This window comes from Filicampus tigris, chromosome 1 (genome assembly GCF_054856515.1).
Source record: "Filicampus tigris isolate MCC_2025a chromosome 1, RoL_Ftig_1.0, whole genome shotgun sequence".
NCBI classification, from domain to species: Eukaryota; Metazoa; Chordata; class Actinopteri; order Syngnathiformes; family Syngnathidae; genus Filicampus; species Filicampus tigris.
The window spans coordinates 31601221-31621428 of record NC_141217.1 but is presented as its reverse complement, the minus strand read 5'-3'; the positions used below and the strand labels follow the sequence as shown (position 1 = coordinate 31621428).

At 42.4% G+C, this 20208-nt stretch overlaps 2 protein-coding genes across 2 annotated transcripts; one reads left to right on the top strand and one right to left on the bottom strand.

Moving 5' to 3' along the window:
- Positions 1-1477: 1477 nt before the first annotated feature.
- taf8 (TAF8 RNA polymerase II, TATA box binding protein (TBP)-associated factor) lies at positions 1478-8298 on the top strand. Its single transcript, XM_086032481.1, has 8 exons — positions 1478-1685; positions 2629-2788; positions 2918-3016; positions 3100-3162; positions 3235-3359; positions 3619-3766; positions 4537-4679; positions 7974-8298. The coding sequence occupies exons 1-8, from the start codon at positions 1638-1640 to the stop codon at positions 8112-8114; spliced, it is 927 nt and encodes a 308-aa protein (XP_085888607.1). The 5' UTR covers positions 1478-1637; the 3' UTR covers positions 8115-8298.
- A 451-nt stretch (positions 8299-8749) lies between these two features.
- atp6ap1b (ATPase H+ transporting accessory protein 1b) lies at positions 8750-19361 on the bottom strand. Its single transcript, XM_086032466.1, has 10 exons — positions 19092-19361; positions 17047-17167; positions 15445-15519; positions 14991-15184; positions 14867-14904; positions 13643-13728; positions 13329-13561; positions 13198-13233; positions 10868-11105; positions 8750-9430 (listed from the first exon to the last, which is right to left on the bottom strand). The coding sequence occupies exons 1-10, from the start codon at positions 19349-19351 to the stop codon at positions 9218-9220; spliced, it is 1494 nt and encodes a 497-aa protein (XP_085888592.1). The 5' UTR covers positions 19352-19361; the 3' UTR covers positions 8750-9217.
- Positions 19362-20208: the final 847 nt, after the last annotated feature.

The window sequence follows — 20208 nt, the reverse complement described above, 5'->3', positions numbered from 1 at the left end:
CGCCGGCTCATGGCCCTCAGCAAGTTTGTTCACCAAATAAAGTCATTTGTGTGTGTTCTGACACACATCGTTTGTCTTTTATGGCAGTAAAAGTACCAATTTGTCATTCAGAGGATTATACTTGGTTGTTGTACTTGAGAAGCTTTTTTTTTTAGGTACATGTACTTGAGTATTGATTTTCCTAGCGATGTTTTTATGTCCCAACGCACCGAAGGAGATGCACAATATGAAAAATGCCCATGAAATTTAGAATGAAATGTTGTAAATTTTTGACAGAAAAATAATTCAACAGCCAAACACTGAAAGTGTTCAATTTTCAATAATATTTTGTAAACTACTTGACCATTCAAAAATGAACATTTTAACATAGAAATGTGGCAAAAGATTCATATTCCTCAGTAGAATTTACAGTAGTGTTCACTTTTACACAGTTAAATTAAACAAATTCCAGTGTTATACCAATAACATTGTTTATCATATTATCCACAGTCAGGGTTTGATGAAATAAATTATTTACATTTCCTAAAATAATGCATTTGTTTATCATTTGTGTTCACAAATTATTTAGCAATTGCTGTTCGGTCTCTGTGTAAAGAATTAAGAGATTGTTGTAAGTTTTCCCAGTCATTGTGCTTCGTAGATACGTCTTGAATGAATGAGCTGTGACTCGCGTCAGGATTTTTTTTGTCTGATTCAATTTGTAAAATGGCATACACTTCAGGGAATGGGCAAGTTATTATAATGGAGGGGGCAATTTTTTATCAGTGCTACTGGGGTCCGACATAGGAGCATGCACTTCCGAACCAAATCCATGACAAAAAATGCCATTTTAAAACTGGACAACATACGGGTACGAAAATACATGTAAAAATGGACATTCATTGAAATGGATTGGCAAACTTGGGCCTTGTTGCTTGGTATTTGTCGCTGTTTGTGTTTTGAGCATGTTAGGCAACGTGTGTGTTTTTTTTTAATTTCATGAATCATGACTGCGGATATCGATGATAGAGGTGATAGAAGTTTGCCCAACCATGCAGTCTACATGTGTTTTGTGGACTCGGAGAAGGCATTTGACTGTGTAACTCTGGGAGTTTTGTGGGGACATGCTTTGGGAGTATGGGGTACCGTACCCCGTGATACGGCTGTTCAGCTCCTCTATGACTGATGTCACAGTGAGGTCTACATTGCTCGTAGTGAGTCGGACTTGTTCCCAGCGAGGGTTGGACTCCGCCAAAGCGGCCGATTCTGTTTATAACCTTTATGGACAGAATTTCTAGGGGCAGCCGAGAAAAAAGGGGGCCCGGTTTGGTGAATATAGTATTGTGTCTCTGCAGATGATGCAGTGCTGTATACTTCAATCCGCGATCTTCAACTCTCACTGGAGCGGTTTGCAGCCAAGTGTGAAGTGGTTGAGATTCTACTTGTGAACACTGGCGGCAGCAGTGAACTCAGTCGCGTGAAAAATTCGACTGCCGTCCCTTCTCGGCGGATATGACGCCACTGTTACCCACGCAGTGTTACTGTTTACTAACGGAGACTCCACAGCTGCAGCTGAGAGTTCACGTCGTAAGAATCAATCAAGGTGTCCTCCGCGTGAATGAGTATAAACGAACGAGCGGTGCTTGTTGGAACGCGTGATGGCGGATCCTGCGGTGGCAACAGGAGCTCCGCTGGCCGCTGGCGGGGTGAGAAGGACTCGAATGCGGCCGACAGACCAGCGAACTTGCGGGCTAAGCTAACCTTGGACGTACACGACGTTCGCGGAGCATATTGCTTCATAAAACACTCGTGCTTAATTAATCGTCCATTACTGTCAGGTTGTGCTCGATTAAATGAGCTTTTTTGACGTAACTCGTTGAAAATTGCTGTAAGGTTGTGCTCAATTAAATTAGCATTTTTGATGGGACTCGTTGAAAGTTGTCAAAGTAAATGTGTTAAATGGGCACAATTCTCAAGCGTTCTGTTATCACATTAAAATCAATTAGCGCCATGTCATGGAATTAGCCACAACACTTGAATAATTAACCTATGTAATATCTATTCCTTAACCCTCTTTAAATGTAGACTCAAGTCACACTTATTCCGGACTGCCTTTTGCCATTAGCCATTTATATGGCAATTTTAACTGATAGTTCACTTAGTTTTGTTGTTTTGCTATGAAAAAAAAAAATCCCGCGCTAAAATAGTACATTGATACCAGCCTTTACTTCTTCGTGGCCTCTCACGTCATCGCGTTGACTCCGCGCGCTCAGAAAAAAAAATCTTATGTTGGAAACTGTCATTTTTAGTTAGATGCATGACATCGAAGTGATGAGAAGAACCAAACGCAGCCCAAACATGGGGAACCATCAAAAGATTCCCAATGTCTAAACTAGAAAATTCTAAACCTTTGTTTGATTGTTTTGTCATATGTTTCATCAATTCTACTAATATTAAAAAAGGTTCCAGTCTGTCTGATTTCTCAAAGTATTTCCCAACCTTTTTGAGCTAAGGCACATATTGCCCATTAGAAAAATTAAAGCGGAAGTCAACCCAAAAATGTTCTTTAGCAAGTGTTTGTTGAATAACAATAAAGCAAGTGTAGTCTATATTAGTATAACAGCGAATGTATTTGCTGTGTCTTCTCAGCGTGCGGTTGGCAATAAAGCCGCCAGCAGCCCGATAGAGAACTACCATCTTGCTCGACGGCGCACCCTGCAGGTGGTGGTGAGCGCCCTCCTGACAGAATGCGGCTTCGACTGCGCCGAGAAAGCAGCCGTGGAAACGCTCACCGAGATGATGCAGAGTTGTACGTCCCCTTCGGAAACCCCAAAAGTCCCTCCACTGCTCCTTGTCCTTTTGCTATTTGAAATGTTCCAAAGAAGAACAGATCTTTTTGTTTGCAGGATAAATAACACCGATTATATATTTTTGTCAGATATAACAGAAATTGGGCGCTGTGCTAAGTCGTATTGCGAACACACGGCCAGAAGCGTCCCAACTCTCTCGGACACTGTGGTGACGCTTATTGAAATGGGTGAGTCACGTGACGCGTGTTACTCGTGCACATGCGGAGGAGAAAAAAAACAAAATTGTGTTGTCTGTTTGTTTTTCCTTCAGGATTCAACGTTGAGACGCTGCCCGTGTACGCCAAGCGCTCCCAGAGGATGGTCATCACCGCACGTGAGAAACCTCTTCATCATCCGTCCATTTGAACAGCCTGAGTAAAAATGCGCCGCATGTGTTGACTTGCAGCTCCAGTCACCAACCACCCGATGACCCCCAAAGCGCTGTCGGCCGGACAAAAGCGAACGCACCCGCCTCACATCCCCAGCCACTACCCGGAGTTCCCCGACCCGCACACCTACATCAAAACCCCTGTGAGTCAAAGGTCGCATTCCCAGAAAGAAAAAAGACATTTCCTAGCTAGCTATCTGGTATTGTTGTTTTTTTCGATAAGCAAAGGAGGCAAAATGGACTGAAATTGAAATTGTGTTGTTGCGAAAAAGAACAGCCACGTTATTTGAAGGCACTTGATCGCAAAAGTCCAAAAAGTTGCAGTGATGCATGCATCGTCCAGTGTGAGCTCGTCGACCTCGAGCTGCCCTCCACTGACACGGGCGGCTGTCCTCCGCGCAGACGTTTCGGGAGCCCGTGTCGGACTACCAGGTGGTGCGCGAGAAGGCGGCGACTCAGAGGCGGGACGTGGAGCGAGCGCTCACGCGCTTCATGGCTAAGACCAGCAAAACCCAGAGCCTCTTCAAAGACGACATCACCTCCTTCCCGTGTAAGTCACCGCCTGGCGCCTTCACCGCGGCTGAATCTCGGTTCTTGATTTGCAACTAGCATGCTCGTCTGTCTACGTGATCGCTCCTCCTACCAGAGGTTCCCATAAAGGATTCAAGAGCAACAGGAGAGTGAAAAGGGGGTGGAACATTTTTAGTTAATTTCTGGTGTGTCCCCAAAGGGAAATTAAGGTGGGGGATTTTTGTAATATTACGAATTGGGAGGATGAATTAGAAAGGTATCCAAAGAAAAATATAAGGATTTTGTTTGGTCATAGGCAAGACAGTCCAGTAAAAGAAAAGTAGTAGTATCGATGAAATCGTTTCAATACCCATCCCTAGTCATGTGTGGACTCGAGCAACCTGGGAAAACAGGCAGACTGGGAAGTTGGCCTTGAATTTAATTTCAAATTTCAAAACTCTTAAAATGATCTTTCCTTACGCTTTAGGAACCCTGTCAAAGTGTCAGTATGACCTGATAGTAGCACATGAGTAAAATGGGGGGAAAAAATCATCACTCTCTGGCTCCCAACTTTAAAGAAATGACCACACCTGAGGAAAAACAACCAATCAGAGACAAGGCGTGACTGACAAGGTGTGAGTTATTCCCCGTGTGGGCAAACTCAACGGCACGCCCTGGATAATCTAAGAGCAACTAGCGGCTGACGGTGGAGGCGCGAAGGAGCGTGGCGCCGGAAATACTCGAGAGGCAAATGCGATTTTGCCACGGTTTCTAAGTGTCTAATTGTGGCGTGTTTTGTGCCGCGGCCAGTGATTGCGGCGCAGCCGAGCGCCATCCCCTACCTCGGCGCTCTCCTGCCGTCCGAGCTGGAGCTGCAGACGCTGGAGGAAACGGACTCGTCGGAGCAGGACGACCAGACGGACGGCGAGAACGCCGCCGGGAACATCTTGAGCGTAAGATGCCGCCAGCAGCGGGGAAATTGTTCAAACCGAGACAACCTTTTCGCAACCAGGCAATCGTGACCGGAAGCCTCGGAGGCCAAATCTGTCATTCCAAACAGGATAAGAGCAACTCCGGTGATAAAATTATCGCCGATGCTCAAAACAGTAAAAAAGCAAGATGCAACAGATGAGTCAAAATATGAACAATAATTGATTAGCAAATGATTCAATAATTATTTGGATAATTATTAGGGCTGGAACGATAGACTTTGGTCCCAATCTGATATGGAACCCGATACTTGGGTTGCGATCCGATACGTATTGCGACACTTAGATATGATAAAAATATATATTATCAAAAACTGAGGCATATGTTTTCATGTGCCATTTGACGTTTATTCAAGTGTCACGATTGAAAACTGATCTAGTAACTGTTCCTGATACACACGAGTACAATAAATAAAACTCCATTCGCAAAGCTCAACTTTGACACATTCACTGCCATTGACGTATTTATTTGCCTTTTCACAGTCCAGCCATTCAATTCCAGGAATTGATATATATATATTTATTTTCCTTTTTTTCCCAATGGTAGAGTAAAAGAGGGTCTGAAAATGTCTGGCAGTGAATGAGTTAAGGTCCTCAAATTGCAAAAGTATGTTAGAGAACGTGCAAAACATCAGGTATTGAAAGTATCGATACTTCATCAACATATGGATACTTATCGGCATAAAGTATCACAATAGGTCACGATACGATATATTTTCCCCAGGCCTAATAATCAGTGAACTTGTTTAACTTCAAGTTGTCCAAATCCTCCGAATTTCAGCGTTTTCCCAGTAAATATTCTCCCATTTCTGTCGTCCTCCATGAAAGCAGACTGATTTGATCTTTGTGTTTTTCCGAAATGAAACATTTGAAAATATATACGTTTTTCATTTGGAAAATAATGAGCAACATTTTTGACAATTTTGTGACAGATGTCCAAAAGAAACAGATGACCAAAGCAGTAACTGAATCATAATTTATCTGTGTGTTTTCTGCACTGTCAATTTAATATAATGTCCTGTTTTTTGTGGACAGATTAATCAATTATTAAAATAATCGTTAGTTGCTCATTAGGTTTGGTATAATCCATGTTTTGTGTTCTTCTGGGATTTTGAGCGTGTAGGTTGTGTTCAGTGCAATATATCCAAATTGCAGCTGTAATTAACAAGTATTTTGAAAATCAATTATATCTGTGAATTACATTAAAAAAAAAATAAAAATGCATTTCTTTACTCAAAAACAGGATGCAGAAAAAGCACAAACAAAAATTGATTCTGATTTAGTTACCGGTTTGTCCATCAGAAAATCAGCAAAAGTGTTCATTATTTTCAAAGGAAAAGCAGATGTTTGCAAATGTCAAATTGTTAAAAAAAAGATGAAGATAATCAGTCTGCTTTCACGGATATCTACAGAAATCTGACAATATTTACAGTTGTGAGGCCCAATTAGCCCAATTTCAAGTTCAACAAGATCTCTAAGCGATTAATCAATCGTCAAAACGGTTGTCAATTTAATAATGGATTAATCGATTAATTGTTGCGCCTCTATTCCACATTCATTTACGAGTACGCTAACCAACAATGTAATGTTTCTACCTTCCTTTTTCAGCCAACTTGGGCATTTCAGAAGCAGCACAAAAAATGCGAATATGTGACTTTTTCAGTAAAAAAAAACCAAGGAACTTCCCGAGTTCCGCAGGAAGAAAAAATAGTGAATGTTGAACCGCAAATAAGGATTACTGTAATAGCTTTGTACTCAACTAAACAGTCGAGATATCCTACATCGCACCATGCAAACTCGTGTGGGAACTTTTAAGAAAGAGGCTGCAGCTGGCCGCCTGCCTTGTAAATTTAGACGCCAAACGACACAAAGGTTGCAGCAGTGCATGCAGGAAAACACCAAAGGGTTCCATCGAAGCAAACTCTTTTGAACTGAAGCTGTTGACTGACATTTTGCAACATTCCGTGTCTTCAACTATTTGAACAGGAGCTCTTGACTTTCACACAACTGTTCACAGTGCAAATGTGGCACAACGATAGTTGTACAAAGTTTCGTTGAATAAAAACTGGACAATAGTTACTTTTGGGGGGAAATTGCGAGAGGCGACTTGTGCTGGACGGCACAAAGTGTGTCGAAACAAAACTCTGAATTGTTTTTTTTTTTCTTGAGGCAGGAATAAGTCGCATGCTCGTGTGGGCGTGTCCGAGCGCCCTTTTTGGAATTGGTCACAGAAACCGCTGCAGCTGAAAGCCTTACTGTCTTCCTCTTGAATGAATGTTCTCTCTCATGTTTTACAAATGACAGCATGCGCTCAAGAATATCACAACATGACCCGTTTTGAGCGAGGTTCTGATGTCATCCCTCAAAGCCGCATTGTCAAAATCTGCAGAAACTTGAAGCAATCAAGGATGGGGCATTGAAATTTAGCCCAGTGGTTGTCAAATTGGGGTCCGCTAGTCGTAACTAGGGGGTCCGCAAAATAATTTTCAATCAATTCTTGCGTCATTTTCAAACGTACATTCATAAAGGATGAGGGCCGACAGCATTAAAAAAAACTTAAAAAGAAAAAAAGTCCTTCTTAGCTTTGGGCCATTTGAAAGATGTAAAGAAGTCAGTATTTTTTTCTTTTGCAACAAAAAGGTATTATTTCAAAAGATGAAAAGAAATCTATCCAAGAATCTAGTTCTATTTTTTTCGAGCAGTGGTGGTCAACCTTTTTACACTAAGTAGCATTATGATATTATGGGAAAACAACACGCTTATGTTTACAAGAATAAAACTGAAGTAGTAAGGGGAAAAAAACCAATCCAAATAAATAAATCCTAAATTACACTTGGTCAACAGATTTTTACATTTTTTTAATTTGAGAGGCAAGTAAACTTGTCTACATTAATTTTTGTGCTGATTCCGAATCTACCCATGTTTTTTTTTTCCCTAGCATATCCAGTTTCCATAATATATTTAGTAATAAAGATTGAGGTTCCACATCATGTGTACATTTTTCTGAAATGGCCTATCTATAAATTACAATCCATATTGCGCAATCTTTTACAGGTCAAACTTAAAAACAATGGAAATATGTCAAAAACCTGATGTGCTAGAAAAAAAGTCACAATATTTTGGGAATCGGTGTCAAAAGTACATTTAAGGACACATAAAGCCAGCTGTGATTCAAATTTGCTGTTGACCAGGGCAATCTTGAGACTCAAAACAATAAACGTCTTCAAGAACTGTCCCAAAATTGTGCTGATTTGGCAGGATGACGCAATGGTGGACAAAGAGAATGCTATGCTTCCTCCGGGCGGCGCCATTCCGTCCACCAAAGGCAGCGAGGACAACGTGATCGACAACCCCTACTTGCGACCCGTCAAGAAGCCCAAAGTGAGGAGGAAGAAATGAACAAACCTTTGGACTTTTTCCTCCCGGGTTGCCATGGTAACCTGGATTCTTCTACTCAACAGAAATTTGTGTTTGATTCTTTTTTTTTTTTCTTCAGTTGTAGAAGCACTCATTTAAAAGCATCACTTTGTCACATGTTACAAAGCAGGTATTTTGGGAATAAAGACATTTGTGTTCTTTTTAACCCTTTTGTTTTTGAACTCATCCAGACTGGTGCCACTGTGGGCTTTTTCAGTGACTAAGTTAGACGTCATAGTTGTTGAATACTAGATTTTGCCAAGTAAATCGCAGTTCTGAAAATAGTCGACTTGAGCTGAGTCATGTGACTACGGTCATCCCATCTCCGGCACCGATGAGATTTGCACTTTTATCAGTGGAAATACTTTTTGTGACTTTTGGTTGCATACTGCGAGATTTTTGCAATGCAAAATATGTGCCATGGCTAAATGACGGTTGGGCAACAAGGCAGACAGGCGCTCCTCAAACAGTTTTCATCTGCATTCAAAAAGCTTGAAAGATTCAGTCGTCATGGCAACCTGGCCCAATTTGAAAAGTCTGCGATGGCCATGTAACCGTGACTTGATACACTGCCAAACTTTCATTGTTAATCAGGCAGTCATGACACACAAACGTCATTTAAAACGGACACATTTTTATTTTGGATTGCATCAGTTGGCAAAAATAACATCTTCAAGTTCACAAGCGCAAACACACGTTGCATAGTTTAAGGATCCTGAATCAAACTTTGAAGGCCTCCTTTTTGGAAATAAATAAGGTAAAAGAGCAGTTGCGGCATTTGCACGATTTGAACATAAAGGAATGATTCGGGGTAAATCGACTTCTATACAACACTTCATGTACTCCTTTAAAATGAGAATGGCATGTTAAAATTAAGTTGGAAAAGACATCACAGATCTGACATTCTTTCTGATGCAAAAAAAAAAGAAGGCATTCTATCTCTGGCAACAGTGGTAAAACTTTCAACACGCACACACAAAATCACCTAAACCAGGTATAAAAGGCTGACTGAACCTGATGGTTTTGGCACTTTGGGAATAACAGTGTCTTAAAAGAGCAGCTCATCAAATCAGGCCCGGAGTTCTTCACTCCGACTGTGGCACGGAAATGGACGGCCCTTTGGGGTCGTCGAATCGGTCCATAGTGTTGAGCTGCATGATCATGTGCAGCCCGTACACGAAGATGACCAGCAGGAGCAGCGATGTCAGCAGCCCCATCCAAATCCCGGGCGTGAAGAAGCCCGCGCAGTCGCTGGCGTAGGAGAAATCCGTTCCGTTGCCCAAGCCGAAGCCCTGAATCTGCAAAGCCAAAGGAAATCTGTCAGTTACAACTCAGCAGCTACGGACAGCTGAAGCTCCACCGAAACGCTGCGGAATTAATTGAATTGTTGACGCAGGAATGGTTAATCGCTCGAGGAATGTGAAAGGAGGAGTGAAATATGAAAATTATATGTGATCAATGTTTCTGTCGTGGCCTTGGATGAGCCGAACAATTTTGAATCGTTCAAGAAATGTGGAACTGGGAGGTCATTGTGTGAAAGATGTTTTCATTTGGGAATTTTACTGTGAAAATTTGGGCCATGTGACTGATAGATGTCTCCTAAGACTAGTTTGAACCGGTCAAGAATGTGGAAGGAGGCTATAAATATGAAAAACCTCTTTACTTGGAAGAATTAACAATCACCAATCGATTCAAATGATCACCTAAATGAGCTGTTTAAAACCGGAATGGTTTGAATCGCTCAAGAAATGTGGAAGGAGGAGGTAGATGTGACAAAACGGCCTCAATTCTCAAGTGTGATGGTGAAGATGTGGGGAATGTGATAAATATTTCCATAGATATCCTCAATGACAAACAGTTTCAATCAGTAAAGAAATGTGGAAGGCTGAGGCAGTTATGCAAAATCTCTTTTATAAGTGAACGCAAACACATTTTTTTCAAGAATATGTTTTACGCAAGCCCACTCGTTGAAACAGGGCATTCTGATAAATATTGCGTTTGTGGAATAAGTGTTAATCCACTTGTTTTTAGCCATCTCCGGGGGCGGCCATTTTGTCTTCTGTCGACTGAAAATGACATCACAACTGCTCACAGCGACCAATCACGGCTTAGATTCAGAGAACAGGTCAGCTGTGATTGGTCGTTGTAAGCAGTTGTGATGTCATTTTCAGTCGACAGAAGACAAAATGGCCGCCCCCAGAGATGAGTGCATTTTGCTACTTAACTTATATTCCACAAACGCAAAATTAATCAGAATGCTATGTTTCAACTAGTGGGCCTGCTGGGAACATATTCTTGAAAAAATATGCTTGGTTTGACTTCCGCTTTAAGTTGGGAATATTATTGTGAAAATTTGGTTAATGTAACAAATGATCTGAATAATGTGAAGTTGGAACAATTTACATCTGTCAAGGAATATGCAAAGACGAGACAAATATGAAAAATCTCTTCATTTTGAAATTTTCTTGAGAACAATGTGAACATTTGAGAAACGTGCTGAATGTTTTTTGAGGTATTCCCTATCTGGGATGGCTGGGCAACTTAAATGTTGGAGGAGGCCACCATCTTTCTACTGGGGGAACCATATAGGACCATGCACTTCCGAACCAGATTTTAAATATGGAAAAAACGTGCAGACGTGCTTTTAATATGACTTTTTTTTTTTTAAGGATACATTTTTGAACACACAATTTTAGTTTTAAACGTGGGCGCTCGTGAGCATGCGAGTTACTCACCTGGAAGTCGATGAAATTGAGCCTCCAGCCGGCCACGCTTTCCTCTGTGGAGTTTGGCACGAGCAGAGCGTCGCGGAAGCTGCGAAGCGCGGCGCAGTGGAAGGAATACTCGGCGGGGGCGGAGACGGAGCGTTTCCCCGCGAAGGTCGCTGTCGAGCCATTGGACTGCAGCTGCACCCAGTCCAGGGTGAACCAGTTCCTGGCCGACACCGGGTAGAAGCGCTGACTCATGGCGAAGCTGGAGAAAGTCAAACGGAAGAAATGTGCCGAGTGATGGCAAATGGTCAACGTCATCTTCACCGAATGGCTCATCAATCATTTTTTCATCGTGTGCCCGACTGTGGGCCAGAAATGCAAATCACATCATCGTTACTTCACAAAGCCATTCCCAGATGTGGACATTTGACTAAATTTGGATGGTCCGTCATTCATCAGCGGCCTGTAGTAGCTGATGGACCATCATTTTTCATGACGAAGCGAATTGTAATTGTCAGCTGATCAGTCAGTCCATCAGTTAGCAGATTGGGCACTTGACCCTTTTTACCGCCGGTCCGCCCTCCATCCGCGACCTGGGTACCCTTCCGTCCTTATTCATAAAAATGATCGTCCTCCGACCCCATCCGTCCTCATCCTTTTAAAGCGCTTCCGTCCTTACACTCCAACAAGAAATAAATACAATAAAAAAAAGGCGCCCGAAAAGGTTACTTCTTTACTTTTAAACCACATTTAGACTATTTCATGTATGAAAATGTAGATTGAAGTTGTTCTGAATTATGTGTGGCATATTATTCTATTTTATCGAGATGAATTGTTTTAGTGGGTTATAGTTTGTAAATTTGAACCATGTGCAGCAGCATGTCCAGGTGCTTTGTGCTAACGACAGTTAGCTTGCAGCTAATCGATAAGATCATACTTCTGTCTGCTTTTACTAAACTTGCAAGCCAACTGAAACAATAGTTGCATTTGTATCCCCTGGCGTGCAAACTTGAGTTAACATGCGACGGTTCTGATTTTGGTGCGTCAAAATAAATTATCAAAATGTTCCAACATACCCCCAACAATGTTCTCACGTTCTAGTTATTGCTATTTGGTGCATTGGATGAGTATTTCAATGCGTGTATGAGATGTCCTACTGTGTGAGTGGTCATTGAACACGCCTCGACTCAACTGCCGAACACGAGCGAGTACAGTACTTGCTTTCATTACCATGTAACTATTAATCGTTGAATGCAAGCACTTTTTTGCAAAACCTTAATGTCGCAATACTTTCACTCAATTCGTGCCTGCTCTCGCGGGAGGGGCTACATTTTTTTTTTTCCAGGGGTAAACACACTGGCACAACAGCTGATTAACTGAGGAGGAGGAGGCAGAGGAGATCATATGATTTTCATCTAGTCTTTGTAAACTAAAATGTCCACAGATTTTAGCCCAGTCTTTACTTAGTGAACTACATTTTCATCTCATCCTAAATTCAAACTGGTTTAGTCCCAGTGGTTGTTTATTAACTCATTCACTGCCATTGATGAATTTACTTGTCTTTTCACAGTCCAGCCATTCAATCCCAGGAATTGATTTATTATTATTATTTTATTTTTTTATTTTTTCCAAACGTCAGGGTAAAAGAGGGTCTGAAAATGTCTGGCAGTGAATGAGTTAATGGGTTTTTTAGTCTAGTTCTCATGCAAAAATATTTTCGTTTAGTTTTCGTAAACGACATTAACACTAATCAACGGCCTCCTTGATGATTAACAATCGGTACCGGTCTTGGCTCAGGCAAAAACATCGGTCTATGGTTGGTAGGGATGTAAAGATGTCTAAATGTCACAATACGATACCACAATAAGAACCTCACGATATGATAATTATCATGATATTGTGGGGAGGTTGGCGATTAAAAAAAAAAAAAAAAAAAAAATTAAAAAAGAAAAAAAAAGCTCACGATATTCTATAAAAACACATGATATTAAAAAAAAAAAAAAAAAAGAAAAGAAAAGGAAAAGCTGTGACAGTGACAGAAAAAAGTGTTTTTGTCCATAACAAGTGACAAAGAAATGGGCTTGGGCCAGTCATTTTATTGTCATGTGTTGCTATTTGCTCAGCGGCACAAAGTGTATGTCATCTTCCACACCGCTTAACCTGTACGGGGTCGCGGGGAGTTGCCGGAGCCTATCCCAGCCGACTATGGGCGAACTGAACTGGTCGCCAGCTAGTCGCAGTTCCCCCCCCCGACGATATTGTGGAATTTTTAATATTGCGATGTCGCCGTTATTGTCACATCCCTAATCGCTAGTGCTGCATTTTGTATTTGACTTTGGTCTTTAATTCCTTACCTTAGGTTGAAGCCTGATGGGTATGTGAGCACAAGCCTGAAAAACAAAAGGCAGACATTTATGTGACACACACACACACACAGACTAAACATCTGCAGTTCCACGCTCAGAGTCCAAAAGGCGCCTCTCACAGGGAGTTGGTGGCGTTGCACATGGAGCCCGCCAAAGAGGGCGTGTCAGCGGCAAGGTCGGTCCACTCGGCGGAGGGCGAGACGCTGACGCTGAGGTTCTGCGCCCACAGCATGATGCAAGGGCCGCCGGACACGTTGAACATGATGGGGGGTTTGACGTCGGGGACGACGGCTTGGAGCAGCGACCGACCCGTGGCGGGCTGCTTCGCCGCCACCGAGGGCGAGGAAATCACCTGAGAAATAGCAAAGTGGGGCTGAAACGAAGGTTGCTAGCGCCGTGTGTTCAACGGTGCGTTGTGTTAATCATGGCTCACTCGTGATGGTTGGGCTCCCGTGTACATCGCCGTGTAAGGCACATTTTTGCTGTCCATCGCCCTCACAACCTTGGCGATCATGGCATCTGAAAAACATAAGGGATTCATTGTCCAAGGACTATGAGATGGTATCCGTCCCGCTTTTACCGCATCAGGAAATTTAAATTTTTCATTTTATTTATTATTTCTATTTTTCTTTTACTATTACTTTTCTACCATTAAAGCGGAAGTCAACCCAAGCATATTTTTTTCAAGAATATGTTCCCAGCAGGCCCACTAGTTGAAACACGGCATTCTGATTAATTTTGTGTTTGTGGAATATAAGTTAAGCAGCAAAATGCACTCATCTCTGGGGGCGGCCATTTTGTCTTCTGTCGACTGAAAATGACATCACAATTGCTCACAACGACCAATCGCGGCTGACCTGTTTTCTGAATCTGCGAGCAGTTGTGATGTCATTTTCAGTCGACAGAAGACAAAATGGCCGCCCCCAGAGATGGCTAAAAACAAGTGCATTTTGCTGCTTAACTTATATTCCACAAACACAAAATTAATCAGCATGCCCTGTTTCAACTAGTGGGAACATGTTCTTGAAAAAAAAATACATTTGGGTTGACTTTCGCTTTAAAAGAGGGGTAGCAGAATTTTGTCCACGTGTGCATGCTTCGGGTGGGTCTGCACTGTAAAGTGTAGGCCATCCAATGCTTTCTGAAGCATTTCCTGAATATGAGCAAATAATATTCCAAATTCATCCTTCTACTTTTTGTCAGCAGTCAAATCATCAATAAATGCAAATTGACAGCTGTATGTGACCAGCTGGGCATGGAACAGCTGAACAGCCAACAGTCCCATTGCTTGTGCTCTGTTCAAAAGTGGGCGACCTACTGTATGTACAAACCGTTATCATTCCCGCATGGACATTCATCTGATGTAGCTGCATAACCCTAATCCATAAAATAAAATAAATGCTGATTTTTGGACCAGATTTTCGATAGGCGATGTCACACAAAAGTGTTCCTCAAAGAGGACCTTTTTTCCCCCACCCCGGCACACACACACACACACACAAAGAACTTTGAAAATCAAAGTTGTTGGTGCGTTGTACTCCAGTGGAAGGGGCTGTCCCAGTCAAAATTAGCATTTTGACAGGCTGTCATTTTTGGGAAATGGGCATAACCAATTGGTATCAGACATGGAAAGAAGGCGAATTGCAATCAATCTTACCATTTTCACGTAGCACTTCCTGGCAAGACCTCTCCGGACTACACAGCAAAAATGAATACATTCCTAATATTAATGCTCACATTGCTACAACTGATAAAGCGCGTCTTATTAGATGCCACTTGACCTTGCGCAATAAGGCAGATCGATGATGAGCAGATTGTTGACAGACGTGTCCACATCCACACGTGACATGGTGTCCGTGTCGACCGGCGCAGGCGAGACACCCAGCAGCTCCTCCAGCAGAGTCGCCGTAGAAGTGGAGGGGGACCACGCCACGGCAGGAAACGTCACCGAAGACGCAGATGACCGCAGAAGTGCCTGGACACGAAGCGAACTGTTGTTTTATTTTAAGTAATAGCATTTTCGTGCCACACTGCTAGGGGGCAGTGCTGTGTTGATGAGGGAGATAGAGGGGGACACTGTTGGAGGGAGTTCACTGGTTGTAAGGAATATGGACATAGCGCTTGCTAAATGAAAAGGTCTCGAGTCAAAATACAAGTGGAGTTATTATTCAAGCCAACAGTAACGACCGGCCGAGCGATGCGGCGCCTGAAGACCAGCGTGAGCGGAAAACATACCTCCAGGTTTTGAAAGACTCCATCCTGCTTGTTTCCAAACACGCCGGCGAACACCGTGAAGTCCTCTGTGCTCAGCTGCACACGGACACACAAAAACATTCACAGATACTGTAGATCAGATTTTACCCTGTGGATTATTTTGAGCCGTTCTCTTTATTTCCATTGCGGCAAGCGGTGATTTTTTTTCCTCATGAATATCTCGTGAGCGGCGGGATCACATGAACCCACTGAACGCCGTGGTATCGGTCTTTGGCATCTGGAATCTGACTGACTCCTGCCACTGACTTATACATTAAGTACGTTTTTCAACGGGTAGGCGTAGGCTTGTTACCTTTTCTACTAGTTTAAAGGGGTTTAAAGTCAACTCCCCCCCCCGAAATTCTTTGCAAAAATGTGTTCTATGGGTCTTCACTAGTCCAAACCTGACATTCTGATTAATATTGTGTTTGTGGAATATGAGAAAACTCATTCACTGCCATTGACAAATTTATTCGTGTTTTCACAGTCCGGCCTAGAGTGGCACGGGATACCGGTAGCAATACCGTACAGTGATTTTTCGGCGTCAAAAACGTCTTGATACAATTTTTTTCAACACCGGTATTTAAAAAAAAAACAACAAAAAAAACACACGCAGCTCACCAACTCTGTCTTAAAGGCAAGTATACATACGCCTGTAAGGAAGATGGGCTCAAGCGGTGAGGCGCCCGCTGTGTCATAAGCAACTTTTTGGCTTACATGGCCGACAGCCATGTCAAGCCGACCCACATGACAAAGGCCGTCTCGTCTGTAAGGCTTGTTTCAAAACTGCCGTGGCTTGAGGTGGGAACACGTCCAATCTGGCCGAGCACCTTGCTGACTGGCAAACGGTCGGAGTTATACCACCAGTTTAAAGAGCGACAGGTTGTGATGCATTTCGAACATTTGCCTCAAAAATGAGTAGTGAATTTTGAATTATACACACACGCTCAAAGAAGCATTACGTTGAGTCATTATGAATTAAATGAACATATTTGCTTGACAATAACGATGCAAATGTATTGTCAACAATGGATGAACATGAAATACAGTCAAATAGGTCAAGAATATGGCAAGTAATGTACGACTGAAAATGACATCACAACTGCTTACAACAACCAATCACAGCTGACCTGTTCTCTGAATCTGAGCCGTGATTGGCCGCTGCGAGCAGTTGTGATGTCATTTTCAGTCGACAGAAGACAAAATGGCCGCCCCAAGAGATGGCTAAAAACGAGTGGATTAACACTTATTCCACAAACGCAATATTTATCAGAATGCCCTGTTTCAACTAGTGGGCTTGCATCAAACATATTCTTGAAAAAAATGTGTTTGCGTTGACTTCCGCTTTAACTATGTGCAGGGTAATCGTATATGATCTGTTGCAGTAGGTCGACAAGAACGTCGCCGCCCAGAAAAAATAGTTGGATCGTTTGCAAAGGAAGTTCCAAAGAGGAAGTGAGGCTCCAGCTCAATGTCACACTACATTGAGAACAAAGAAGCACGGCGTCATGTGACAACGCCACGCCATGTCACATGACTCCCCTGCGAGCCTGCCCCAGTCATCTAACATGTCGTCTCACCGACCTTATCCTGCAGGAAGAGCAGCACGGTGTGGGTGCCGGAGCCAAAGGCGGAGCCAAGGTAGGAGGCCAGCTGCTCGTTAGATGTGACGTGGCCCGCTGAAGATGAAGCCGCGTGTGGCAAACTGCCGGAAAGCCAAACAAAAGACATCGTCAAGTCGTCAATAAGTAGAAACGGTGGGAGGGGACAGCAAAGAAGCGAACCTGATGGGGGTTACTAATTTTTGGGAATTGCAAAAGTGGAAGCTTTCAATGGGCCTTCAAAGGAATGTCATTGTTTTTAATGGGTTGAGTTGTGGCAGGGTGGTGGTAATACAGTAATAACTCAACAAATTTAATTTAAAACTTGATAAAGTTTGACTTACTAATAAATGTCAGGCTTTTGAATTGTATTGTTCTGCTTATGACCAAAGTAAATGCTGATACAGAATCTATCCTTGAATATGACATCTTTCCATTCATCCTTCCAATTTGGAATATTTCCTTACTCCCCCATCTTAACTTCACATATAAATCAAATGAAAACTGCAGAAATGTACCGAACTTCCAATTCCCAACCCTTTGCAAGACTTACGACACCTGCTATATATTTAATATCCACATTTCAGCATGTCATTACACCACTGGGCCATTTCATTCCATTTGGAAAAAACGGAGGGTCTGACATCGCACAGTTCTGATTGGTGGCCAAGTCGGAACTGGTCCCGTGTATTCATGATGTACAGTAATACCATACACTTCAATTTTAATTCATATTTAGCATCTTTATATTGTACTATTCAAGCCTTTAAGAAAATAGTACTACAGTGTAGTTAGTTGATCGATTGAAGTGGATCGAAATAGTTGAGCTAAAAAGCAATTTCATTGCATTTATTCATGAAATGTATACTGGCCCAGTTGGGCTGGTGTCTGTAACGTTAAGTTGCCGCACAGTGCCATACTTGCCCAGGGCCACCGGGCTGCCGCTAATGTCGGCCCCTGTAATGTGACCATTCGGCAAGGACAAAAACAAGAAGCACAAGTGATTAAGTAAGATTTGTTAGCCATCCAACCATATTGATCAGATGATTTCACAGTCATCCATCAGATTCGCGGATGTGCATGAGCCCATCCCAGATGACTCTGAACAGGGGTTATAATCTAGACTGGTTATCGGCTCAAAAAGAAAAATGCTTGCGAAGCAAGCATGTAAACTCCAGACAGGAAACCCGCAGATTGGATTTGAATTCCAAGAACTGTGAAGCACATACGCTTTCTAATTCTTTTCACAACCAGAGTATTCCAACTGAATATTGAAACAGAAAGTAGAATTCGAGCGGGTGGTTAGCACGTCCGTCTCGTATAACGTTTGGGATTTGAAACTGAGCTCTAATCTTCCTGTGTGGAGAATGCATGTTCTTCCCATGCTTGCGAGTGTTTTCTGCAGATAATCCACCTTCCTTCCACATTATAAATACAAGCATGGTAGCTTTACTGAAGACTCTAAATTGACCATAGGAGTGTGAAGATGAGTGTGAAGGATTGTGTTTGTCTATTTGTGCCGCTATTTTTTGGCGACCAGACCTTGGTGTAATCTGCCTCTTGCTCAAAGTCAATTTAACTGCGATAGGATCAATCTTGCCAGCAGCCATAATGAGGATAAAGACCACAGAAAAGGATAGTTGTTTAGGCCACGGTACATAACATCGAATCTTTCCCAAGTAAATCAAAGTAAAATTAGCACAAATAGTTAGAAGAAACAAATACATAAGTAGACAGTACATTGCTACCTATTATGATGGAGTAAGGACGACGCCTTAAAGACAAACAGTTTTTTTCATCTGGGGCTCGAGTAAATACATTTTTATTATATTTGAACTGTCGCTTTTAAACGTCAGAAGCGGACTGTTTTGGCTGAGTTCTGTTCGTTTCCCCTTATTCGAAGCTCGAAGAGCAGAAACAGGATTTATCAACGGGTGTTTGTGTTAGCGTTAGCATTAGCATTAGCATTAGCATGCTAAACGGTGAAGTTCATATCAGGACTACAGGAGGAAAAACGTGACATATTACCCGTGTGTGGACCACATCACTAGCGGCACTTGCGCGGTCGAGCTCGCCGTGCAGAAAGAGGCCATGAAAACACTCAGAAAAAACATCGGTCGCGCTAGTCGGAAGCACGGCCGGCCTGCTGCCATCTTTACAAGTTTCACCAAAACTTGCCAGCACGTGACACCAAACAGCTGACTGTCATGTGACCAAGATGGCGACAGCTCCTTCTCACGCGCTCTCTGCCCGTGTGTCCGTCTGCCTGTCTCCCTGCCTGTCTCCATCTCCGTTTGTCGCCTTCTTTCTATCTGCCACTCTCAGTCCATCTGTCTGTCTATCTTTCCATTTCTTTCATCAGCCTGTCTCGCATACCTGTCAACCCCGGGGTGTACTAAATCTTACAAAAGTTGTCATTTGCCTGTACATATATAATCTTACACATTGTTTTCGAATGGCTGCTGACACGTGATCGGAAATCATTTTTTTAGGGAAAGGAAAGGTGTTTGCACCTGTACAAATTACGCCGAAAGCGTACAACTTGAGAGGTGTGCTTGGTCGCTTGGTCTCATCGGCGCGCAGAGGGCGAGGCCCCAGGCATCCACCTGAGGGAGGCATCCATCCGACGGTTAGGGTTTCCAAATTAGGGGTTTGAACTCAGGTTAGGGTTTCAAAGTAGGGTTTCCAAATTAGGGTTTTAAAGTCGTGTTAGGGATTCATAGTAGGGTTTTAAACCAGGGACGTGCAGAGGGCGGGGTCAACAGGGCGGCGGCGACCGGCATCCACCTGAGGGAGCAGGAGGCATCCACGTCGATGAAAGGGGATCCTGCTATAATCGATCCAAGTTGAAAGTTATCATCAACATTTTCTTATAACATCACAATACAGTATTGTTGTTTTTTTTTAATTCGCAATGTGAGATTTTTGTTTAAATTTTATGAGAATGAAGTCACATTATAATTTAAAAAAATCAAGAGGAAAAAACTTGGAAGAAAAAAAATATTTCAAAAAGTTGTTTTAAAGTATTATAGAAAAAGAATGGAATATTATGAGGGGAAATAATATTAAATTGTAAATATGATAATTTTTTTATTTTACAAGAAAAAGTATTTTTACACAAAAAGTTAAATCCCATGTTATAAGC